Below are 23,706 nucleotides of genomic sequence, written 5' to 3' on the forward strand. Positions count from 1 at the left end.
TTATTATCTTTGATAATTTATTTTCAATATTTTAATTTAAATGTAAAAAAATATGTATATTACACCTCATCGGTTAGCTGACGTTTGCTAAGCCGCCATGCTGCTGTAGGTGCGTTACAGTGCAGCCAGACGAGATGAGACACACAGCTGTAGGTGCGTTACAGTGCAGCCAGACGAGATGAGACACACAGCTGTAGGTGCGTTACAGTGCAGCCAGACGAGATGAGACACAGAGCTGTAGGTGCGTTACAGTGCAGCCAGACGAGATGAGACACAGAGCTGTAGGTGCGTTACAGTGCAGCCAGACGAGATGAGACACACAGCTGTAGGTGCGTTACAGTGCAGCCAGACGAGATGAGACACACAGCTGTAGGTGTGTTACAGTGCAGCCAGACGAGATGAGACACAGAGCTGTAGGTGCGTTACAGTGCAGCCAGACGAGATGAGAGATGAGACACACAGCTGTAGGTGTGTTACAGTGCAGCCAGACGAGATGAGACACACAGCTGTAGGTGCGTTACAGTGCAGCCAGACGAGATGAGACACAGAGCTGTAGATAGATAGATAGATACTTTATTAATCCCCTTGGGGAAATTCAGGGTATCTCGCAGCTCACACAGTATACAGACATTGACAGTTCTCATTCAGTTATTACACGTTATGTCTGCATCATGAATTAAAAATAAGCACATGATAAAATTCAATTAAATCATATCCATCAATATTAATAGGAGCGTGATTAGATAAAAGCAGGTGTATAAAACAGTGTATAAAAACAGGTGTAAAAACACGTGTATAAACAGGTGTGTGGGTCAAGGTCCCCCGCACTATATTACACTGTTGTACAGTCTGATGGCTGTGGGGACAAAGGACCTCCTGTGCCGCTCAGTTCGTGAGTGCAGGGAGATGAGCCGTCCGCTGCGACTGCTGCTCTGCCCCACCAGGGTGTGGTGGAGAGGGTGGTTGGTATTGCCCATGATGGCCAGCAGCTTGCTCTGCGTGCGGCTCTCCACCACGGTCCCCGGTGCGTTACAGTGCAGCCAGACGAGATGAGACACACAGCTGGACCTTTTTCTCCTCCTCCAAGCTGCTCACAAGCAAGGAAGGAATGGTTTATAATAGGGATGTCCGATATTATCGGCCTACTGATATTATCGGCCGATATTGGCATTAAAATGTAATATCGGAAATGATCGGTATAGGTTTTCAAAAAAAATAGTTTTTATTTAAATATATATATTTTTTACATTTATTTAACCTTTATTTACCCAGGCAAACAAGTAAGAACTAATTCTTATTTAATTTATTGTGAAAAGTATGCATAATGTTGTGTTTTTTGGGGGGGGAACCCGGCATATATCGGTATCGGTTGATATCGGTATCGGAAATTAAGAGTTGGACAATATCGGTATATCGGATATCGGTAAAAAAGCCAATATCGAACATCGTTTATAATGTTTTAAGAGATAAAAACAGAACATTTAACCCTTTCAGTGCCACACTACCAATGGGTTAACCCTTTCATTGTGACAATACTGAAGGTTAACCCTTTCACTACCAAAGGGCTAACCCTTTCACTGAGACAATACAGAAGGTTAACCCTTTCACTGCCACACTACCAAAGGGTTAACCCTTTAATTGCGACAATACAGCAGGTTAACCCTTTCACTGCCACACTACCAAATGGTTAACCCTTTCACTACCACACTACAGAAGGTTAACCCCTTCACTACCACACTACAGACAGTGCCGTCTGTAGTGTGGTAGTGAAGGGGTTAACCCTATGTAGTGTGGTTGTGAAAGGGTTAAAGATCAGCACATTTATTTCCGAGCAATCAAACAATGATGGGTGGCAACGTCAGCCACCATGAAAACGCATTTTTAAGAATCAAGAATCAAGAGGTTTATTTGTTACATACATACCAGGGCATACTGTGAAATGCGGGTGGTCATGCCGCATTGATTGTGCAAAATACAATAATAAAATAGGCATAGAAAAAAAGAAACACAGAACAAATTAAATAGGTAAGACACAAGATATGCATGGTAAAAAAAATAAGACATGCTGAGTTCCTGAGAAACTGGTTCCTATATACACTACTATACTATATACAATTTACAATTTTAACTCTTAATGTATCTAAACTATACTATTAGTACCTCCTTCCTTTAAAGTTACTTTATATTTACTTTCTATTTACATTTCATCAAAGGATGCATGCACCTCTGTTGCGTTAGTAGAGTAGCAATGGTAATGATTGTACAACTGCATCCACCTACATTTTATTAAACCAAATATTTTGCCCTTTAGGGCCTGCCTGGTCTTCCAGGTCCCGACGGACGTTTAGGAACTCTCGGTGCCAAGGGAGACAAGGTAGGGCTAAAAGTTGCCAGATGACTGGCAACTTCCTGTTTCCTAACTTCCACATAATCATCTGTCATAAAGAATGTACTGTATTATTGAAATACAATGTTGTTCTTCTATCTTAACCTGTGTTTCTGTTAACACATTTTGTCGGACTCTTTCATGTCCTTAGGGGGATTCAGGGGAGAATGGTCTTCGGGGAGCGGTTGGAGAGAAGGTGGGTTTTGATGTCTTATAGATTTTCATATTTTTCTTCCTACATTGAAACGGCTACATTTTAAAGGTTTGATGTCCAAACCATTGTCTTAATGATCCCTGTCCTTGTGGGAAGGTTAAATAAACACTAGAGGTGCATCATGTCGTAGCAACGCCACCATCTCAGTATTTTCCCAGAGACCACATTAAAAATGTAAAGCCTTTCCCACTCATCTTTCCAGCCAAGCTTCTACTTTTCATACCTCAACAATCTGCAGCCTTACTATACATCCTCCTCTCCTAAGCCTGCCCTTCTGCAGGTAACAGGTTACCAGCCGTCAAAGAGTGGATTTGTGTCTTATAACGTTATGCAAATATGCTTGTCATAAATTCTCTGGGTGCCGACGTAAATACATGCGTGAACTGTGATCGTCATGTTTTTTACATTTGATTTTCTGGAGTGTCCTAATAATACTACTGAGCACGGTTGTTTGAAGTTGCATTGTCTTCCCTACGTACGCAAAATCTCCCTTTACCCTGTCTGTAGATTAGTCTCACACACTCCATACCTTTCTTCACACACTATAGAAGAAAGGTCTTGCAGAATCCATTAGCACTTAATGAGTTTTGAATACTTTTCGAATGCCGTTTCCACCACTTGTCACGTTGTTCCACAGGGAGGTCACGGAAATTCCGGCTTACCGGGCACTCCGCGGGAGATCGGATTGGCTGGTCTGCCTGGACCAATAGGACCGTCTGGACAACCTGGCCCCCCTGGCCCACCTGGACCAAGTTATCGTGTTGGCTTCGTAAGTTCTATGATATCAATATGCAGTTCTTCCTACGATTTTCGGTAGACACAGTTAATGGGCCCACCGGACCAAACATCTCTAACTCCCCATTGTCTCCCACTCAGTTTATATCTCTGTGGAATTGTTGAAATAGAATTAATATAAAGATACCGTCACATCACACGCACAAAGAGAATTGCTATCGAAAGAGGGAAAACTATGAATATAGATGTTGAAGCTAATGGACCTATCTCAAACCTGCCCTCTTTTCTTGATCCTCCAAACACAACTGTTTGCACGTTGGTTATGGTTAGCAAAAACTGACCAATGTTTCTCCAAAGTTTGGAAATTCTATTTGAATCTTTCTGCCTAAATGCACTTGTTCCATACGCATTCTGCCCCCAACCTGCCATAACTCTTTATCAGTCTCTGGACATGATGTGACTAGCCAATGATGGCCATTTCAATACACCGTCCTCAGAGTGCAGTATCATCTATGTACAAACACATAGGACAGAAGTGACTTCCATATTGTTTTGTTGTCCATGTTTGCAGGATGATATGGAGGGTTCTGGTGCAGTATTCTCTAATGGAATTCCTGGTGCCAGAGGACCTGACGGAAAACAGGTTAGTACTGCTTATTGGATTACTAGTAAAGTTTCAAGGCCCTTTGCTTGAAAGGTTATACCATTTGGTAATTTCAGCATCTGTTTGCTCCAACGTCATTGCTTGGGGCTGTATATTGCTACATTCCAAAGCACAGGTTTGTAGCAGGGGTATACAGTGTTTTATCCTCTTAACTGGCGCCCAGAAAAGTGGCAATTTCTTTACTTGAACTTGAGGACTGCATACTTTTCTTGCAAACCAACATACTATACTTTATACTTATAGCACATGCATGAGCCTGGTCTCTTTTGAAAGAAAACATTCTGAAGTCCCTGATACAATAAGGAAAATTCACTTTTAGTGCTAATGAAATAGAGTAACATAGGTCTGAACTTGAGTTGAACTTGAACTTGTGTACTCACGTTTTTCTGTAGTAGTTGCAATATCCAAAAGTATATATCCAAAAAAAAATGTATGCCTGAAAAAACACCCTGGGTCCATAGCCTGAAGTCTTGTGTAGTACATGTCCAAAGTTCAGCTCTGCAGGTTTCAGTTTTCTCATTGACTCCAATGCATTCCTCGGTTTTTTCTCTTCTTGTTTTCGCTCATGACTTAGATCCCTGATTCGCTCATCCCCACGTGGGGTATCATTGGAAAGCCACACTCATTGGTTACAACCCTGTCCAATAATGTTCGAGATCGCCAAATGATTGGTGGAGCTAGAGCCTTGGGAGTCGCGGGTGGTAATAAAAAATAAAATCTGCCGTGTAGAGAGAACCACTGAACAGATTTTGCCGACTGAAATGGCAATCGACAGGCAACAAATAGGCCTTTAATTCAATATATATATATATTGTATAGGGCTGACCCCTATTAGTCGATTAGTCAACTAATCGGTCGAAAGGAGCCGTAGTCGACTAACCAACCTCTTAGTCGAATAGTAAAAAAATATATATATATAATATTTTTTTTAATAATTTTTTTTATCATTCTTTCCAAAAGAAAAGAAGCCTAGAAGCGTGGCTAACGCTAATTGCACTCATACCAGAGGCTAACTGCCTACGAAAACAGGCACAGAGGCACTGAAAGAGGATTTCACCCATCTAATGAACACACTAGACTAGACAAATATCAAGATGTATCCATCAGTGGACCAATTGCATGCTTTTGCAGAGGACAAGAAGCCTTCAGTCGACTCCTTCAGACATTAAGCACCCCCCACAGCCCAAATGGAATGATAAAAAAAAAACTGTAATTTTTTTTATATATAAGTTATATACATTATACTTTTTTTTTTGTTGACCAATAGTCGACTAACGGCAAGTTTTGGCCAATCATAGTGGACCATCCAAATCCTTAGTCGGGGACAGCCCTAATATTGTATTAGAAAATATGCACACCCAAGCCGCTAGAGGTCGGCAAAGTGGCACATCGCGCCGGTGGACAAATTGTTAACAAGACGGCCCGGGGCCGGGTCGGTGACAGTTAAGAGGTTAAGAATTATTTCACACATAGTTTCTTCCTGTGCTCCAGGACAGTTCTGTCAGTATTACATGCACCACTCTCTCCTAAAGCTAGAAATCATAGAGAGAACCCTCCAATAGGTGTATGTGGGATGTAAAATGTCTTTATAAGGCCACCATACCATGTTTGTGAGCTCTGACACCTGTGACTTCATTTCAGGGAGGACCTGGTGTGCCTGGACTGCCGGTAAGAACATTTACTATAATCCCAATCTACCGTTGTTAAAGGGGACATGTCTTGCTATTCCTTTCACTATTTGGGCAAATTTACACAATTCATGTGAGTCTATGGAACACATCTGTAAAGTAAAAAACAAATACTAATATTTGTATTTCTAATCATGTACTCTAAGTACTAAGCATTTTTCCACTTCAAGATTTCAAGCTGTTTTAGGCTGGGCTCCGCCCATAAGCGCTTTCAGTGACAGTCACCCACAGTCTGCACTGGCAGACAGAGAGAGAGATGGAGAGATTGAGGGGGATACTAATTAATTTCGCAGCGGGGGGCATAATCCCACGGGACACTGCATTGGTAACTTGTTTCAAATGACAATATATACCCCTGTGAATATTATTGCACGGATCGGAATACGGTCGCGCGCGCGGGAGTCAAAGATATTTTGACAGTGATATGCGAGTGGAGAAGCTCCTGTCGGGAGGGGTCAGGAGGTTGTGTGTGAGTGTGTGTGTTTGTGTGTTTCCCTGAGAGAAGCTCCTGTCTCTCTCTCTCTCTCTCTCTCTCTCTCTCTCTCTCTCTCTCTCTCTCTCTCTCTCTCTCTCTCTCTCTCTCTCTCCCTCTCTATCTCTCCCTCTCTATCTCTCTCGCTCGCTCGTTCTCCGCTGTTTCTGTCGGCACCTGCTTCAGGAAGTGTCGGCATTTCCACTCGCTCTGTTGTTGAGCGAATGGTTGCGCTACAACCATAGAGGGGGCGTTACTGCAGATCAGCTCCTTGCTACGTAGGATAGCGAGTCAAATCAGAATAGCTTAGTTCACTGGGGGAGGATATTGTCTCAACTGTATTGGAGTAATCTGCCAAAATGAGAATTAGAGACACAGACCCCATTGATACAACCCCCCATTGCTAGGAAACAATGCTAAACACTGGAAAATGCCATTTATAAGACACAGGACCTTTAAGAGTTCCTCATGCTCATATGATTTATCTGAGAAAAAGAACAGCATAAAATATCTAGGACAGGCTCACCCAAAAAGGATTTATTTTTGCCTTTTCTCCCATCCCCCAATTTAGTCGTTGTGCCAATTCACTCCTGGTCATTGCACTGCCCTACTGACGGTCTGGGGAGGGTGTGGAACTACCACATACCTCCTCCGATACATGTGGAGTCGCCAGCCGCTTCTTTTTACACCTGACAGCTTTGGAGTTTCAGTGGGAGAACATAATGTGCGCAGAGATTCATGCCATCTCCCCCACATCCCCTCCCTGCTGAACAGGTGCCCCGACCAATAGGAGTCGTTATTGCAACGACCAGGACTCATACCCTACTGGGTAGTGTAGAGTGCTTAGACCTCTACACTACCCAACCCCCCCCCCCCCCCCCCCCCACCTGTCCCTTTTTAACATCACTGAGCTGAGAAAACAATGGTTAAAATTTGTTTCTATATAGTATAGTAGTGTATATAGGAACCAGTTTCTCTGTCTTTTTTTTTTTACCATGCATATCTTGTGTCTTACCTATTTTATTTGTTCTGTGTTTATTTTTTTCTATGCCAATTTTATTATTGTATTTGCATGACCACCCGAATTTCACAGTATGCCCTGGTATGTATGTGACAAATAAACCTCCAATAGGCGAAGCAAAATGCACAAAGCCTGCAATAAGTACAACATAGCTAATCAAGATGATCTCTTTTTAACCAGGCAATTTTACTAAGAGCATTCTTATTTACAGAAATGGCCTCGCGGTAGTAACTCCAGGGGCAAGGAATGTTATATACTGCATACACACATTGACTCCTGGCAGCTGCCCAGTACAAACCACAGTCTTCTACTGCCAGCAACTGGGCAGGTTCACAGGAGAATTTAGGGATTAATTGCCTCACTTAAAGGCTCTTAAGACAGTAGTAGTTGAGGGAGAGGCTAATGATTCCTCATTCACAGCCCCACTCATTTTCCCAGCTAGTCCAAAGTTTTTCAGCTGGCAACATTCAGGTCATGTAACATTGTTAAACATTAGTTTGGCATTAGTCTCCTTGCATGGTCAAGCTGTTCCATAGAGTTTGATTATGGATGCACTGGCACCAGTATCACTATTGGATAGGGATGTCCGATATTATCGGCCTACCGATATTATCGGCCGATATCGGCATTAAAATGTGATATCGGAAAATATCGGTATCGGTTTTCAATTTTCTTTATTTAATTTTTTTACATTTCTATAACCTTTATTTACCCAGGCAAGCAAGTAAGAACAAATTCTCATTTTATTTATTGTCAAAAGTATGCATAATGTTGTGTTAATTCCACAACAAGAGATATGTAATGTTAATTACCTGAAATTATAAAAAAAATGTGGGGGGGGGGAACCCTGCATATATCGGTATCGGAAATTAAGAGTTGGACAATATCGGTATATCGGTATCGGTAAAAAAGCCAATATCGAGCATCCCTACTATTGGATATTAGGCCTATACAGTACCAGGCTAAAATCAAATATACCCCAAACCAAGAGCCATGTTTAACATCAGAAGTGTAGGCAAACTTAATTTTCTGAATTTTTGAAAGATGATTCATGTCACTGATGGAAGAAATAGATGATAGCACAATAATTTCTTCCCATTGACCCCAAACAAATGATCTAAAGTCTACACTGTAAAATGAATGTATCATGTCGGTACTTAGTATCTGATGATACTTGGTATTGGATGATACTTGGTATTGGATGATACTTGTAGACTAGTACTCATTATCAGTATTGGCAGTAGAAAAAGTGGTATCTGAACATTTCTATTTTGATAGAATCATGTTTGCCAATCTTGAAGTTATTCCAATGTATTGAACTATGCAGGGTAAGGCTGGTTTGCCTGGCATACCTGGTCAGAAGGGCAGCGGGGGGCCTGAAGGACGAGATGGGCGCCCAGGGTTGGATGGCTTCCCTGGACCTCAGGTAAGAGCCTGCTTTCCCTCCCAGGGAAAGTGGAACAAATGCTTAGCACAAATGAAGCAGATACGGATCCGCTTCCATTAATTTGTGCTAAGTAAGACTAGCTTGCAGCCGGATGGCTTTCTACTGAACGCACAGAGATGAAATTGGTACAGTAGTCTCCAGTTCCTACTGCATCTTTTAGTGTAGAAACATAAACGGTGCCACCAGTGATTTAGAAATTGAAACAGCTGTCCTGCCGTAATTAGCATAGCTGTTTAACGACCAGGGTGAGTTCTGTCCTTGAAGCATTTGCAATCAAAATTTCACTACAGTAATGACATCAAGGTGTGCATTAGGAACTGGAGACTACTGTATATATCTTCTTGTCTGACTCTGGAAAACACGGTAAGCGCATTAAATAGGCTACTGAGCTTACTAGAGACCCGATCAGAGTGTACTTCTGAATGCTCAGAAGCGTATTTAATAAAAGTGAAATTTGCAGCAGAGTAAGTTTGTGGAACGTCTCTTGTTTACTGACTGTGTTCCAGCACCCTATTTACCCGTGCGGTGGTCTATCCCAAGTACTTCAGGTGTTCAGGGGGGAAAAGGCACCTACATTGGCCTACATGAGAAAACTGTATGACTGGATGTAATGAATTCTGGTCACAGAACAGGATTTGTAATTTGCCTCGAACATCAACACATGGGTATTACTGCCTCTAATCTCTAAAAATAGACCATCTAGTAGCCTAATAATGCTGGATGTAGGCTCTTACAGTGCACACAACCCTTTTGTCATGTAATATGACCTTGGGTTTCAAGGATATAAGCTGCATCAACACAATGCACACCTGATTGGTCATTTGGAAGATTTATCTATTCTCTTTCATATCTGGGGTCTTCTGGTGAACAGACCTTGGGTCAGTTCCAGTTCAAGACACAAGATGGATGGTTTCCCCTGGTCTTTGTTGGGACTTTATGGAGCTATTACTCTGTAAAAGACTTTTTCAGTGGACAATGTATCTTTTCTCTCTTTCGTTCATTTTACAGGGAGCAAAGGGTGAAAGAGGCAACACAGGAGAGACGGTGAGTATTTTTTGCTGCGAGTCTGTCGGCCAATCCCAAAAATATAAAAAACAAACAAAAAGAAAAATAGCACAGGGTTAACCATTTCACCACCACACTGTGGCACATGGTTGACTGACTGACTAACTGATATTACAGTCTCATTGTGAATGTGGACTGTGTGTAGACTAAATCACACCAAGACGGTCCAGCTATTACTAGGGAACCTTTTTTTCAATAAGATATTTAAAAACGTTGTTCTGAACATCATCAAATTGGTCATTGATTGGACACTACATTCATTTTCTCTAATGCACGTGAATACTATGGCTTTATTTGTTATTTATTTATCTAATTAAGTGCATTTGTGTGTCTTTTGGTGTTAGGGTGGATCGGGCCTCGATGGAACTGGGCATCCTGGCCTACCTGGCCCTCCCGGACCCCCAGGACAGATCATCTACCAATCCTCTGGAAGTGTACGTATACACTTGACTTTTTGAGTTGAAATAAAGATTGAATGAATGAATACAAATAATAGAATATAAAGGAAAGGGTTCCGTATGACTGTGATCTTCAAAAAGAAGGTGCTTTTTGGAAAGAATCGGGGGAACAGTCGGATGAAAAAGTCAAAGGAAACGCTTCTTAAAGTTAAAAAAGCCTATATTATGGCTAGTTCATTATGACATTAAACTATTTTATTATATGGTTAGTTCATTATGACCATTAAAAGTCTTTATTATATGGCTAGTTCATTATGAACATTAAAATACTTTATTATATGGCTATTCATTGTGAACATTAATAGCTCTTATTATATGGCTAGTTCATTATGTACATTAAAATACTTTATTATATGGCTAGTTCATTATGAACATTAAAATCACCAACATGTTTTGGCCTATCCAGGCCTTCATCAGGATGTCATGGAGGCCTGATTAGGTCGAAACATGTTGGTGCTTTTAATGTTCATTATGTTTTAAACTTATTTATTAAAAATGTTCAACAAATAATAGAATACTCGAATGCCCTCAGGCCGTCGATACAGAGCTTCGACACCTAAAAAGGGGCTTAGCTAACTTCGTGCCTACCTCCATCAGGTCCGCCTAGGTCTGGTGGAGGCCGGAATGCCCCCCCCCCCCCCCCCCCAAGGACGTTGGACTATTTAACAACAGACTTCCACCTGATGGATGCTAGTAAACATATAGGTTGCATATCATCATCTGTATTATTATTATTATTATTTATATACGTATAGAATTGCTCCATATGGATTTTAATATTTTATGCTTTTAAGTACTGTAGTTTTCATGTAGTTGTTGTTTTTTATAGTGATGAGATATTGTGACTGTATGTTGTCTTTTAACCACTGCACAAACGAAGTTCCGAAAGGATAATAAAGTAGTTTGAAGTTGAAGTTGATATACATACACACAAACACACACGTATGTATATATAACCTTACCTCATACACTCCTTCAGGTGTATTATTTTGTCCAAGCAGTATGTTCCCATTTTAGTTTTGCATTAGATTAATGTGTAAAAGTGGATATGGAAGTTTCCTATATTTTTATTAATTCTCTTTGTGTCCCTACAGTATGACGGCGCCGCTGGGGCTGTTGGGCCTAAGGTTGGTATCAAATTACATACTGTAACATTTGCCATTAGGTGGAGGATTTATGGAAAGCGCCTTAGAATACCATGAGTGCAGACATTTTCAGTACGGGTGGCCCCAGTGGGAATCGTGCCCCCAATCCTTGGCAGCGCCAAATTCTGGGGGTTGAAAAATAAGTTACTTGTTGTTGAGAAGTTGAAGATATATTACATATCCCACAAAGTGCAGTGATCTAAAAAAAATATATATATAATAATAAATACATGTCTACCGGTATATGGTCATACTGATGCTGAATTACAACAATACAAACACATTTTACAACATTTTGAGTCATCAACTGAGGTGGAACTGCTCTGAACAACCATTATTTACAGTATGTGAAAAAACATGCAATCAAATCGGTTGTTCCAGTGTTCAACGGCGGTACTGTAATTGCAGAAATTCTATTCAAGAGAGTATTGCAACACTGAAGCAAGATTGCCAAACCCTGTAACTTCAATCAAGTCCAACACCTTTGTCCATCAATATCAACAGTAAACGTTCCACCCTATACTGAATGCTACATTCATCAAAATCTAAATTTAAGAAATACCTCAGAGCTCTAATTGTTGTCTTGAAGAACAAGCAGAGAACGTTCATTTAATGATAACATCATACAGCAAATTAAAGGGGACATGCATTGCTATTCCTAGCACTATTTGGGCAACTTTACACAATTCCTGTGAGTCTATGGAACACCTCTGTAAGGTTTTATTCAAAGAAATGCATTGTTTTATATTTCTAATCAAGTACTCAAAAGCAAAATTTTTCTCACTTTGGATTTCAGGCTGTGTTGGCCTGGCTCCGCCCCTAAGCACTTTGAGTGACAGTCATCCACACAGTCTGCGACTGGCACAGAGAGATATAGAGAGAGAGATTGAGGGGGATACTAATTAATTTCGCCGCGGGGGGGCATAATCCCACGGGACAATGCATTGGTAACTTGTTTCAAATGACAATATATACCTCTGTGATTATTATTGTACGGATCTGAATAGGGGCGTGCGCGTGGGAGCATGCACAAAGATATTACAGTGGTATATAGTGCTCCCGACTCGAGGGAGAGGGAGAGAGAGAGAGGGAGAGACAGATAGAGAGGGAGAGAGAGAGGCTCATACGGAGCGATCTCTCCTCTGTCTCTCCCCGAGTCCCCCTGCATCGCTAGGGGCCCTCCTAAATCTATGGATTTTACAGGTTACAGTCCACCACCTTTAACTCTCACTCGCTCTTCTCTCACAGGCACACAGCTGCTGCAGCAGTGCACGCCTTGCCCCTCCGCCTCCCCCTCACAGACCCATGTCAACAAACCCTTATGGCAAGAGTCGAGTGCATGAGCAGCTCAGAGCTCCTCTTTCAACATAACTGAAGCATTAAACAAAATGGCCCAGTCAACTATTCACTTTAGTTTCATACATGAGGCATTGTCTAATGTTATCTAGCTGGCTAGCTACTGATAGCTCCTGATATCAACGTCTGATATCATCAGTTTGGCATTCGTTTTCGCAGGTGCTAGCTAGCATTGGCTAACTAGCTATTGTTGTTCCACTTATATATGTACACATCATTCAATTTAGCTGCTGCGGCTTATATTCAGGTGCGCCTTATAGTCAGAAAATTACGGTATTAGGAAAAAACATGATTTTATCATAATCCAGGAACATGTTCTACATTAAATGCTTTTCAGTTGAGTCAGATGATATTGTGTCATATAGAATATTGCAAAATGTTGTGAAAAAAGAACCATATAAACATATGTATAGCCTATTCATAGTTAAAGACAGTAGAGGTTGAATACTTTCAGGTGACCGTTCACATTCACACTTCCAGTGGTTTGAATTGACTTTACAACTGCAAATACGTGGCCTGTCCAAACAATTCTTAACAGATATATAACTCTTCATATCAGGCATCGAGTATATTGTGTGAAGATATTGAGACATTCATTATTAATGGCGGTTTTGTGTTATTTTCAGGGAGGTGCTGGTCTACCTGGTCAAGCTGGATTCCCTGTAAGTCTGGCGTTTTTTCCCAGCTCTACCGTATATCAAATCAAAATCAAATCAAATCAAATATATTTGTAAGGCCCGACAACACACGTTATATGCCGTATTTGCTATCGCGTTCCGCTCTGAGCCGTATGAGATATTCTATATTCTATGATACCTATTGTATCCCCTTACGAACAAAAAATACATGCACCCCACCTGTATGGGGCTCCGCCCCCATGGTGGCACCGCCCATATAGCAGTGACGGTAGTCACCACACACCCTTCCTCTATTTTCGTCCCAGCGTACTCGGATGCGTGCACCGTACGATAAACTAGTAGGATGAAAAGATTAAAGAAGATTCGTAATATTGAGGGCTTACCGGAGGATTGTGTTTCCCTGGATTCTCCGGAGCTTGTTTCGACGACACAGACCTGTGCTGGTGGTTCCTCGGCTGACGGCGACGGACCGGGGGGCAGCGTACAAGGTTTGGCTAACGGGTCGGCTTGTACAAAGGTGAGGTCTGTGTCAGTAGGCATCGATGTCGGTGTTAGTCGTGCTGTGGAGTATGTTTCAGCACCGGGGCCGGGGCGGCTTGGCGATCGTTCCACTGTCGTGGGCGATGTCTTGGCGATCCTGGAACATGCTGTTAACACTAATGCTACTACTGTTTTTTCTGCTAACACTGATGTTGACGCTGGAATGTCTAGTAATCCCCGCCGCGGGTTTCCGCTCTTCCCTCCTCTTACCAGCTTCGTTGATGAAGGTCAGTCGGTGGTGGATGTGGGGGGGTTTGCTGAGCTTTATTTACCTTTTTTACGGGTGAAGGGGCTGACAACGGGGTGCAGGCCGGGGGTACCTTGGCTAAGCAGTCAGGTAGCTTTTTTCCTGTGCCCAGGCGGGGATGAACGGTGTTCCGCCCGGCCGATGCTTGATAGCATGTCGGCTCGGAGGGTGGCAGTATGGACGGATGAGTGGTATACTGCTGCAGGATGGCATTTAGCGGCGGCCAGTGTTGTGGCTCAGCTGGCTACTTTCCTATCCAAGATGGCGTCGGGTTGTGGGTCTTTGGGTCAGACCGACATTGTAAACATGATTCATGTTTGTGGTGTTATAGAGATCTTGACTCAGTCGCAAGCTATAACTGCGGGGAGGATTCGGATGCTATCAACTTTAGTTGTTAGGCATGTTTGGTTGGAGCAGTCTCCTCTTGGGGAAGAGGATAGGTTTTCTCTCCTCATGACTCCTTTTTCCACAGATAGTCTTTTTGGGCGTTCTGTGGAGGCGCAGGCGGTTTTTGATCGGGGTCCTACATCGTCTCACGCTGTGCAGCCAGAGGTGGGGGCACGGTCTCGTCAACGACTGTGGCGAGACCCTCGACAGGCGGCCATTTTTCCCCCGCCAGTGGTGCCCTGGTTGGAGTGTCAACGGGGTATCGCGAGGCCGACAGCCTTGGCGGCCGAGGGATCGGCCATTTTGGGTGATGTCGGGTTTGGTATACCAACCCGTCGTCTTTTTGCCGCGAGCAGCCCGCTCCCCGTTCGGTCCGTTTTCTGTTACCCTCAGAAGCGGGGTTCTGAGCGTTCTCCTTTGGCTGCGGGCCGCGAACCTTCTTTGAAGCGTATGCGGCCCCATTCTTCGCTTCTCATGGAGACAGAGGCTGACACCCAGTTGATGGCTGAACCTGGGTCTGTCCGTGAGAATGTTCCGTCGTCGCGTGGTTCCTACACCGCAGGTTGTGGGTGGGTGGAACCTGGTGTTTCAGCTGCCACTAGCTCCAGTGGTCAGCAGGGGGACTCGGTGCCTCTTCTGTTGAATGCTCAGTAGGGGTTACCCCGGCTTCGCCCTCGCCAGGCGGGGTATCGCGCTGTTGCCTCCCTCTCCCGTCAAACCGGCAGTGGTCTGCAAAGAAGAGGCGGGCGTGATGTAAGTGGTAGCAATATCACTGCAGGGCTTCGGCGTGTGGGAGCCCATGGGGTCCTCATGCCTTGCGTGTCTAGCTGCGGAACGACTCCTCAGCATACGCTGGTGGGGTGTTCAGGGGGCGAGTATGTGTCCACAAGTTTGGTGACAGCTCCTCCCGTATCAAACCGGCCCTTTCTGTCGGGGTCCTCCCTTGGGTGTTTTGCACGACGGGGGGGACCGGGCCAACTATCTACGGTTCCTTGCGGCCCAGCGTCAGTTGACGGCGGGTGCACTGTGGGATTATGTTCACATATGGCGACAGGAATGCCGTCTGGATCGGTGGTTGCAGAGAACGTTAGAGGCGGGGCTGGTTTTGCAGTTCGCACAGCCCCATCCTCCGTTCTCAGGTTTGGTACCGACCCTATTGTCAGGGTCGGACGCGGTGACAGCCCTGGCCGACGAGATCCACTCTCTGTTGGCGAAGCAGGTCGTCGTTGTGGTCCCGAGCGAGGACGCAATGTCGGGCGTCTACTCCCGTTATTTTCTGGTGCCCAAGAAAACTGGATCTGTCCGCGTTCAATCGGTTGATTGTAGCGAGACCGTTCAGAATGTTGACCGTCAGACTCCTTCTGCTTGCTGTCAGGAGGGGGGACTGGTTCACCTCCATAGACCTGAAGGACGCGTATTTTCACGTTCCTATTTTCCCTCCTCACAGGCAGTTCCTGCGGTTCCTGTTTCAGGGCGTAGCGTACGAGTACCACAGAATGCCGTTCGGGTATTCTCTGGCTCCCCGCACATTCACCAAGTGCGTGGTGGCTGCACTGGAGCCTTTACGTCGTCGGGGGATACGAGTTCTATTCTATCTCAACGACATGCTACTCCTCAGTCGTTCGGAGGAGGTTGCCAGGTCTCATACCAGGCTGGTGGTGGAATTCCTCACCAGCCTGGGTTTTGCTGTGAATTGGAAGAAGAGTACCCCTCTTCCCAGTCAACAGGTGGAGTACTTGGGCTTGACCTTGAGGTCAAGGCCCATGATTGCAACCCTCTCGGTGCAGCGTCGGGGGACTCTCCGTCACGCGCTCGGGGGTTTCCGTCCGGGAGGGACGGTTACGGCGCTGCAGGTGATGCGTCTGCTGGGCCTTATGTCGGCTGCTCACGTGGTGGTTCCTCTTGGCCTCCTCTTTATGAGGAGGATACAGAGGTGGTTTGTCTCTTTGAGACTGGATCCAGTGAGGGACAGGAGGAAACGGTTGACGGTTCCTTTGTCGATATGGGGGGACCTCATCCATTGGGGGAGGCTGGGTATCCTCTCCGTTGGGGTCCCCATGGGCGGCAGGAGCTCACACGTCACGGTCTTCACCGACGCCTCTCTCACGGGTTGGGGAGGGGTGCTTCGGTCTCATGCAGTGGGGGGCAGCTGGACGGGTCATGCCGATCCAGCTGTCCTGCATATCAATGTGTTGGAGTTGAAGGCGGTTCTTCTGGTCCTTCAACGGCTCCACCATTTTGTGGTGGGCAGGCACGTTTTGGTCAGGACGGACAATGTGACGGCGGCGGCGTATATCAACAGGCAGGGTGGGACTCGTTCCGCCCGCCTGCTCCGGGCGGCGAGCGAACTGCTGCTATGGGCATCCCGCAGGCTGCGCAGTCTGACGGCGCTCCACGTTCCTGGTACGGAGAATGTGGGGGCGGATGTGATGTCTCGGGGCAGTCTTCCTCACGACGGGTGGGAACTCCGCTCCGACATAGTCAGGCAGATTTGGGATCGGTTCGGGGAGGCCTCGGTGGATCTGTTTGCGTGCCGACGTTCTCACAAGTGCCCCTTGTGGTTCTCGCTCAGTCGAGCGGATCGCCCCCCCTTGGGGGTAGATGCCTTCTCGACGTTTCCGTGGCCGCCCGGTCTTCTGTACGCCTTCCCTCCTGTACAGCTGTTGAGTCAGCTGTTGGAGCGGATACGGAGGGAGCGCAGGGCGGTGATCCTGGTCGCGCCGGACCGGGGCATGGCGGTATGGTTCCCGGCCTTGATCCAGCTTCTGATCGCTCCTCCTTGGGTCATTCCGTGGTCGGAGACGGCCCTCTCTCAGCACAACGGGGTGTTTGTCCGCCCTCCGGTGTTGGGTCAGCCCCTGATGGTGTGGCTGGTGGGGGGGTGAGTCTGGAGGGGATGGAGCCCTCTGTGGTTGATACCATTCGGCGTGCGTTTGCTCCCTCCACTGTCGCGGTTTACGCGGGCAGGTGGCGTGCGTTCAAAGAGTGGTGTAAGGGGGGGGGCTGGGACCCAGTCTCCTGTCCCCTGGATGCTGTTCTGAGTTATCTCCAGTCTCTTCTTGATGGGCTGTCGGCTTCGACAGTGAGGGTCTATGCGGCAGCTATATCCTCTTATCATGAGGGTTTTGAGGGGACTGTTTTGTTCAGCCACCCTCTTGTGAAGCGGTTCCTGCTTGGCGCTCGACGCGTTAAGCCGGTGCAACACTCCTTGGCTCCGAGTTGGGATCTTCAGTTGGTCCTCGGTCGGTTGTCCTTGGCTCCGTTTGAGCCGCTCGAGCAGGCGTCTTTGGGCCGGCTTTCCTTCAAGACCGCGTTCCTACTGGCTGTCACTTCCGCTAAACGCGTAGGTGAGCTCTGTGCTCTCTCGGTACGTCCAGAGTGCCTGTCTTTTCGGACCGATTGCGGTGCCACTCTGCAACCTAATCCTGCTTTCGTGCCTAAGAATATCCAGAGTTCTTTCCGCTCCCGGGATATTGTGGTTCAGGCTTTTCGTCCTCCCCCTCACGCTAGTGAGTTGGATGCGGGCCTTCACCTGTCATGTCCGGTCCGTGCTTTGGGGTTTTGCCTCAGCCGTACTCAGGGCTTCAGGGTTACCGATCAGCTTTTTGTCTGTTACGGTGGGGCTCATGCTGGTAAAGCGCTGTCGACGCGGCGTCTGGCTTGTTGGTTGTGCGCGGGTATTGCCCTCTGCTACACGTTGGCTGGGCAGGATCCCCCTGGGGGCGTCAGGGCGCACTCCACTCGTGGGGTGGCTGCTTCTGCCGCCCTCCTGGGTGGGGCCTCGGTGGAGGACATTTGTGCTGCGGCTTCTTGGTCCTCCCCGGGCCCCTTTGTTAGGTTTTACCTCATGGACATGACCGGGGATTCTGTCTCCCAGGCGGTTCTGGGGTCTGTGGCCTTGCCTGCTTCCCATCCTTTGGTCGGGTAGCAGGGGTGTATGGGTATGGGCCACAGTGTGTTGAGTCACACGTGGTTCCGCCTGTACGGTGCGTTCAAGGGGTTCTGGTTTCCCTCTTGTTCGCATTCAGGTGGAGTTGACTGCGCCCCCTCTTCATTAGGGAGGGTGGGGTGACAGGGCTCCCCGCACCCCTTGATGTGGGCTTACGGGTCCTCAGGGGGTACATTTGTCGGGCTTCGCGTCCGCTCTTCCCCATATCTCATACGGCTCAGAGCGGAACGCGATAGCAAATACGGCATATAACGGTAGGTTATGTAGATAACCTAGTTATATTAGTATTGGCTGAGCGTTCCGCTCTGCGCGGCCCTGAGTTCCCTCTTGAGGAATCTTTTTCCTGGGACGGGTTTTTGGCGAGGAAGGGTGTGTGGTGACTACCGTCACTGCTATATGGGCGGTGCCACCATGGGGGCGGAGCCCCATACAGGTGGGGTGCATGTATTTTTTGTTCGTAAGGGGATACAATAGGTATCATAGAATATAGAATATCTCATACGGCTCAGAGCGGAACGCTCAGCCAATACTAATATAACTAGGTTATCTACATAACCTACCGTTAATGTCCCCATGGGCCGGACACGTCGTCTTTAAACAAGTCAAGAAGAAACATCACAATAAATCAAGATCAAAACAAAAACACCATAACGTCCAAAATGCAACACTCCCAGACATACCCCACGCCAAGGTAAGGAAAAACTCACTAAAACCTAGCAATAGGAAAAAATGCACCGCAGGCAATGTGGAGGAGAGAAACCTTAGAAGGGCCGTTCAAGGGGGGATCTCCCTTCTTAGATGTCGGTGATAGTAGTGTTGCAATAAAACATATCATAACCATATGGATGATATTAATCTCTATTTGTTGACAGAGTCCAGTCTATATTTTGCTGAGCCTAGTTATGTAACACATGAGCAGTATCAGTTATGTAACACATGAGCAGTATCAGTTGGCCTTTCGGCTTCAGGGGGGACCCTGATGGAAACAAGACAAACGTCTTTCTCAGGTCTGCATCCCCTTAACAATTGTATGTATTGAGCCGTACTGTATTGTACCCATTCTGCAATCTGTTAAATAAAGTTTTCATTCATTCATTCATTCATCAGTGGCGTCGCGTGGGTAAAATAACAGGGGAAGCCAAAACAAAATTATAAAAAAAAAATTATTCAATATTTTTATTAATATTTTTTTTTTTTTTTTTTTTTTTTAAGTCAAGCAGTCACCATGTACACTACAGTATGGCTCGGCGGCCAGTCAAACTTTCTTTTTATTTATTTAACAGATTGCAGAATGGGTACAATACAGTACGGCTCAATACACACAATTGTATAAGGGGATGCAGACCAGAGAAAGACGTTTGTCTTGTTTACATCAGGGTCATTAATACTGCTGGAGCATTGGTTAATTTTTGGTCCGATTTTTCCTTGCACGATTTTGCGCGCCGCGTGGGAGCAAATTCGAGACACATATTCGGTTGCAAAAAGGTGTCCCACGGTCTCATCTATGGCCGTGAATATTTTCACGCGGATCGGAATCACGGCGCGCCCGTGGGACACTTTTCCGTTTCGGCGAGTTTATTCCACGCTTTCTGTTTTCCTTTTCTAAGCATTTTAGGGGCTACATGTGATTGAGTAAAAGTTGCGGGACGCCCAGATGTTTCCACGATAGAAAGCTCGCGTGGATCCCATAATAGGCTCACTTAATACAGCGTTTTTAAAATCACGCGACATTTCCAGGGTCGCGAGCCGACCTTTTCCCCTCGTTTTCGATGATGGAAGTTATTTAGGAAAAGCTTCGGCACGCCGAGAGGTCCCCGTGGATTTAATCTCGGGAGGATCGGGGCAATATTCGGCCCGTGGGAACAGTTACGGTTTAATACAATGTTCAGAGTGCAGAGGGGAAAATATGCTGAGTGTTTTCCTCTGGCAGTCAGCTGTGGCAGTCAGCTCGAATCTGATTGGCTAGGATCGGATTTGGACTCTATAATGCTGGAAGCCTGGAGAAAGAGACCTACCATCTGCCTCCTCTCCTGCTGCAGTGAGCATAGTGAGGCTGACAGTGTGTTAGAGGGAGTGAGAAGGAGAAGAGGGAGACATTAAAAAAAATAGATATATATATATAACACAGATGAAAAAGAATGTAAACTATATTAATTTTTTTTTTTTTTTTTTTTTTATATTTCATATTTGATATTAATTCATATTTTAATATTAGGGAGGCATGGCTTCCGTTGGCTTCCATAAGGATTCGCCACTGTCATTCATTCAATTTGATGGTGTGCTGAACTATTGAGCAGACAAGCCTATAGTGTTATTACTTTTATGCAAATTGTGCCTTGTTGTGGTAATATTACCATTGGTGCTGGTTTTGTTCTGCTGGGCAGAATATAATGGAGCGAGCAGCCATAGGTTTTCCCTTAATTATATCAGTAGCCTATTATTTGTTCCTTTGAATGTTTTTCAGCACTTTGTACATTTATTACGAAGAGTGGTGTTCAATGCCTCTTATTTTTCTTTCCCCTCTTTTCCTTTTATGTCTTATTCAATCATAATAAACTGGACTTTTTGAAGAAGTCAACATCATTTTACTGTTATCTTTATGTCAATATTTTGTATGTCCTGCCAGGGCCCTATGGGACCAAAGGGTGACAGAGGAGACTCGGGCCCACAAGGGTATGGAATAAAGGTAATGACACAAACCCTTAACTTATCTTAGCCATTTTAATACATCTTTTAATATTGTATGAAAATGTCTAGTCCATTCACCTTTTTACAACTATTTATTTACTGATGTATATCTAGAACAAATATGAACTGGTTACTCAGTTTGCCTGTTTTAAATTGTGTCTCATTGTTGGTACTGTGTCCAGGGCGAGAAGGGCGAGCCAGGTTTAATTGTTGGCCCAGATGGAAATCCTCTTCATCTCGGAGGGCTGGGGGGCGAGAAGGTGAGATTTTCAATTTATTGACTTATGTCTGTCTGTGACTATTGCCCAGTTATCATTGGTGTCATGTTAATTACTACTATTTCTCTGTGTAGGGAGACAGAGGACCAGCTGGACCCGTTGGACCGTCTGTAAGTCTTTAAAGACTAAACCAAACTAATACTATTATCCAAAAGACAAAACAATTCAAACTAATTCATGTCTGTTTCACAAAAAATCTGTTGTATTATACATGTCCTTCCTGTCCATTAGAAACTTAATTTACAACATGGTCTTCAAGTTCACATTACTGTCAAAGATTTGTTGAACTAAATTAACTAAACCAAATGTTTAGTTTAACATTGAACTACATGTTTACTTTGTCTTTTGATTCACAATGTCTTCTGTATAGGGTCAGTATGGTCCTGCTGGTATAAAGGGTGAAATTGGAATGCCTGGCAGACCTGTAAGTATTCTTCTGTTTCAGTTCCTCATTTCAGTGACAAGCTTCAACCGTGTTAGTTCTCTCAACTTTTACAAAGGGTTATAGAAAAGACACCCACTGTCTTCTTACTCATAATCACTTTATTTAACAATGCTTCAGTTAGATCTTTACCTGATTAAGGTCTAAGGGCCGAAACTTAAATAAATAATTACACAAATACAGTGGCAATAAGAATATAGTGTTCATGTTCAAAGCCACTTCTCTATTTTCTCCAATGCACCGGTCAGTTGAAAACCCCAGATGTGCAGGAGCCTTACTAGCAGGGGTGTAAAGTACTTGAGTAATTGTACTTCGTTACAATACTTAAGACTAGCACAGCCGACAAGGGGTCAAATGACCCCTAGGCATTTTTTATAAATGTATCCTCGTCATAGGGCGGCTACGTGGCGTAGTGGGCAAGGCGCTCGCCATGAATGCAGAGACGCTGGGCTCGCCTGTTCGAGCCCAGCGCTCCACATTGCTTTCAGTTTAGCTGGTCGTTCATACTAATACACATTGGCCGTATTAGGGGGTGGGAAACTGATGGGTGGGGATCGGGCGTTGTGGACAGCGACTCCTACAGGTCGGTTGGTGCACCTGCGCAGTAGAATCAGGAAGTGTCGGGGGCAGCGTGAGCCTCCCACGCGTTACTCCTCGCCACTGAGAGATCGAGCTGCGCAGGTGAAAAGATGCGACTGCTGTTACCTCAAGTACCGGAGGGGACTTGTGCTATGTATGACTTAGTCCACATTGCAGCCGGCTTGTGGGAGGCAAGAAACAGCGTTTGTGACAGGGAGGGTTGAATTGGATGATACGAAATTGGGATGGGAGAAAATATAGAAAATGGGAGAAAAAGTGGATAAAAAAAAAAATGTATCCTCGTCACTCGGTCGAGCTCCAGCTCTGTCACTCAATGACTTTTCCTAAAAGTACCCGTTTTATCTGGCACGGTTTCTGAAATTTCAAAATGACTTCAGGAAAATGTAATTAGAACGTTATTCCACATATGGAATATATGTGGAAAGTCACAGCACTTTGCGAGCGTCTAGCGTCTGGGTGGCCAACCCATGGCTCGCAAGCCGCATGTGGCTCTTTGCCCATCAATGTGTGGCTCTTCCATACATAAAAAAAAATTAAAAAAGGATAACATTTTTATTTATTATTATTATTATTATTATTATTTATTAAAAAAAATTGTCACTCAAACCTGTGGTATTTTATATTAAGAGGTAATTATATAGTTTACACTGTTTATTTTTCTCATATTTCTCATATAAGCTGTGGGGTCATCTGACCCCTTCCGGCGGGAATCAGTGACATTTTCTCCATACTGTTTTGGGGGATTTGTACTTTACTCAAGTATTATTAGGTTTGTACACTTGTACTTTTACTCAATTACATTTCAGAGAAGAAAAATACTTTTTACTCCTTACATTTAAAATGCAGACCTACAAAGTACAAATCTCGCAGGTCCAACCATTTTAATTAGTACATTTGTTAGTACATTTGATCCTGCGGTTGCACTTTATTTAAAAACAGCTAATCAAATCCCCATCAATGGAAAATTAACCCACCCATACCCATGCTGATTGGTCCTTGTGCAAGACTAGAAAGCGGGGATCTTTGATTAAACACCTGCTATCAGAAGAATAGACAGTCAGAGTGACAAGCAAAATGCTAACAAGCTTTCAGTGGATATTTTCATTAACCACTAACCAGTGCCGATTAAAAAAATATTTTCAACTATTTGACAAGAACCTTAGGATGTGCAATGTCAAACCCACGTATAAAAAAAAAATTAATAACTGAACCCTTAATTTTTTCCAAGGCTGTAGTTTGGCCAACTTTACAACTGGATGCTTGATGTGAATGCCGTCCATGTTAGT

The 23,706-nt window shown here is 44.8% G+C and overlaps 1 protein-coding gene across 1 annotated transcript in view; it reads left to right on the forward strand.

Moving 5' to 3' along the window:
* Positions 1 to 23,706, forward strand: part of LOC311226004 (uncharacterized protein) — a gene marked incomplete at its 5' end in the record, with an annotated part of 182,027 nt that overhangs the window by 122,990 nt on the left and 35,331 nt on the right. Inside the window, 12 exons of the mRNA XM_084311386.1 lie at positions 2,312 to 2,374; positions 2,538 to 2,582; positions 3,238 to 3,369; positions 3,907 to 3,978; positions 5,641 to 5,667; positions 10,037 to 10,126; positions 11,245 to 11,277; positions 13,278 to 13,313; positions 21,039 to 21,098; positions 21,283 to 21,360; positions 21,453 to 21,488; positions 21,749 to 21,802. Coding sequence (XP_084167512.1) covers positions 2,312 to 2,374; positions 2,538 to 2,582; positions 3,238 to 3,369; positions 3,907 to 3,978; positions 5,641 to 5,667; positions 10,037 to 10,126; positions 11,245 to 11,277; positions 13,278 to 13,313; positions 21,039 to 21,098; positions 21,283 to 21,360; positions 21,453 to 21,488; positions 21,749 to 21,802 — 726 coding nt within the window. The remainder of the gene's footprint in view (positions 1 to 2,311; positions 2,375 to 2,537; positions 2,583 to 3,237; positions 3,370 to 3,906; positions 3,979 to 5,640; positions 5,668 to 10,036; positions 10,127 to 11,244; positions 11,278 to 13,277; positions 13,314 to 21,038; positions 21,099 to 21,282; positions 21,361 to 21,452; positions 21,489 to 21,748; positions 21,803 to 23,706) is intronic.

This window comes from Notolepis coatsorum, assembly GCF_963971535.1.
Source record: "Notolepis coatsorum genome assembly, chromosome: 3".
Taxonomy (NCBI): domain Eukaryota; kingdom Metazoa; phylum Chordata; class Actinopteri; order Aulopiformes; family Paralepididae; genus Notolepis; species Notolepis coatsorum.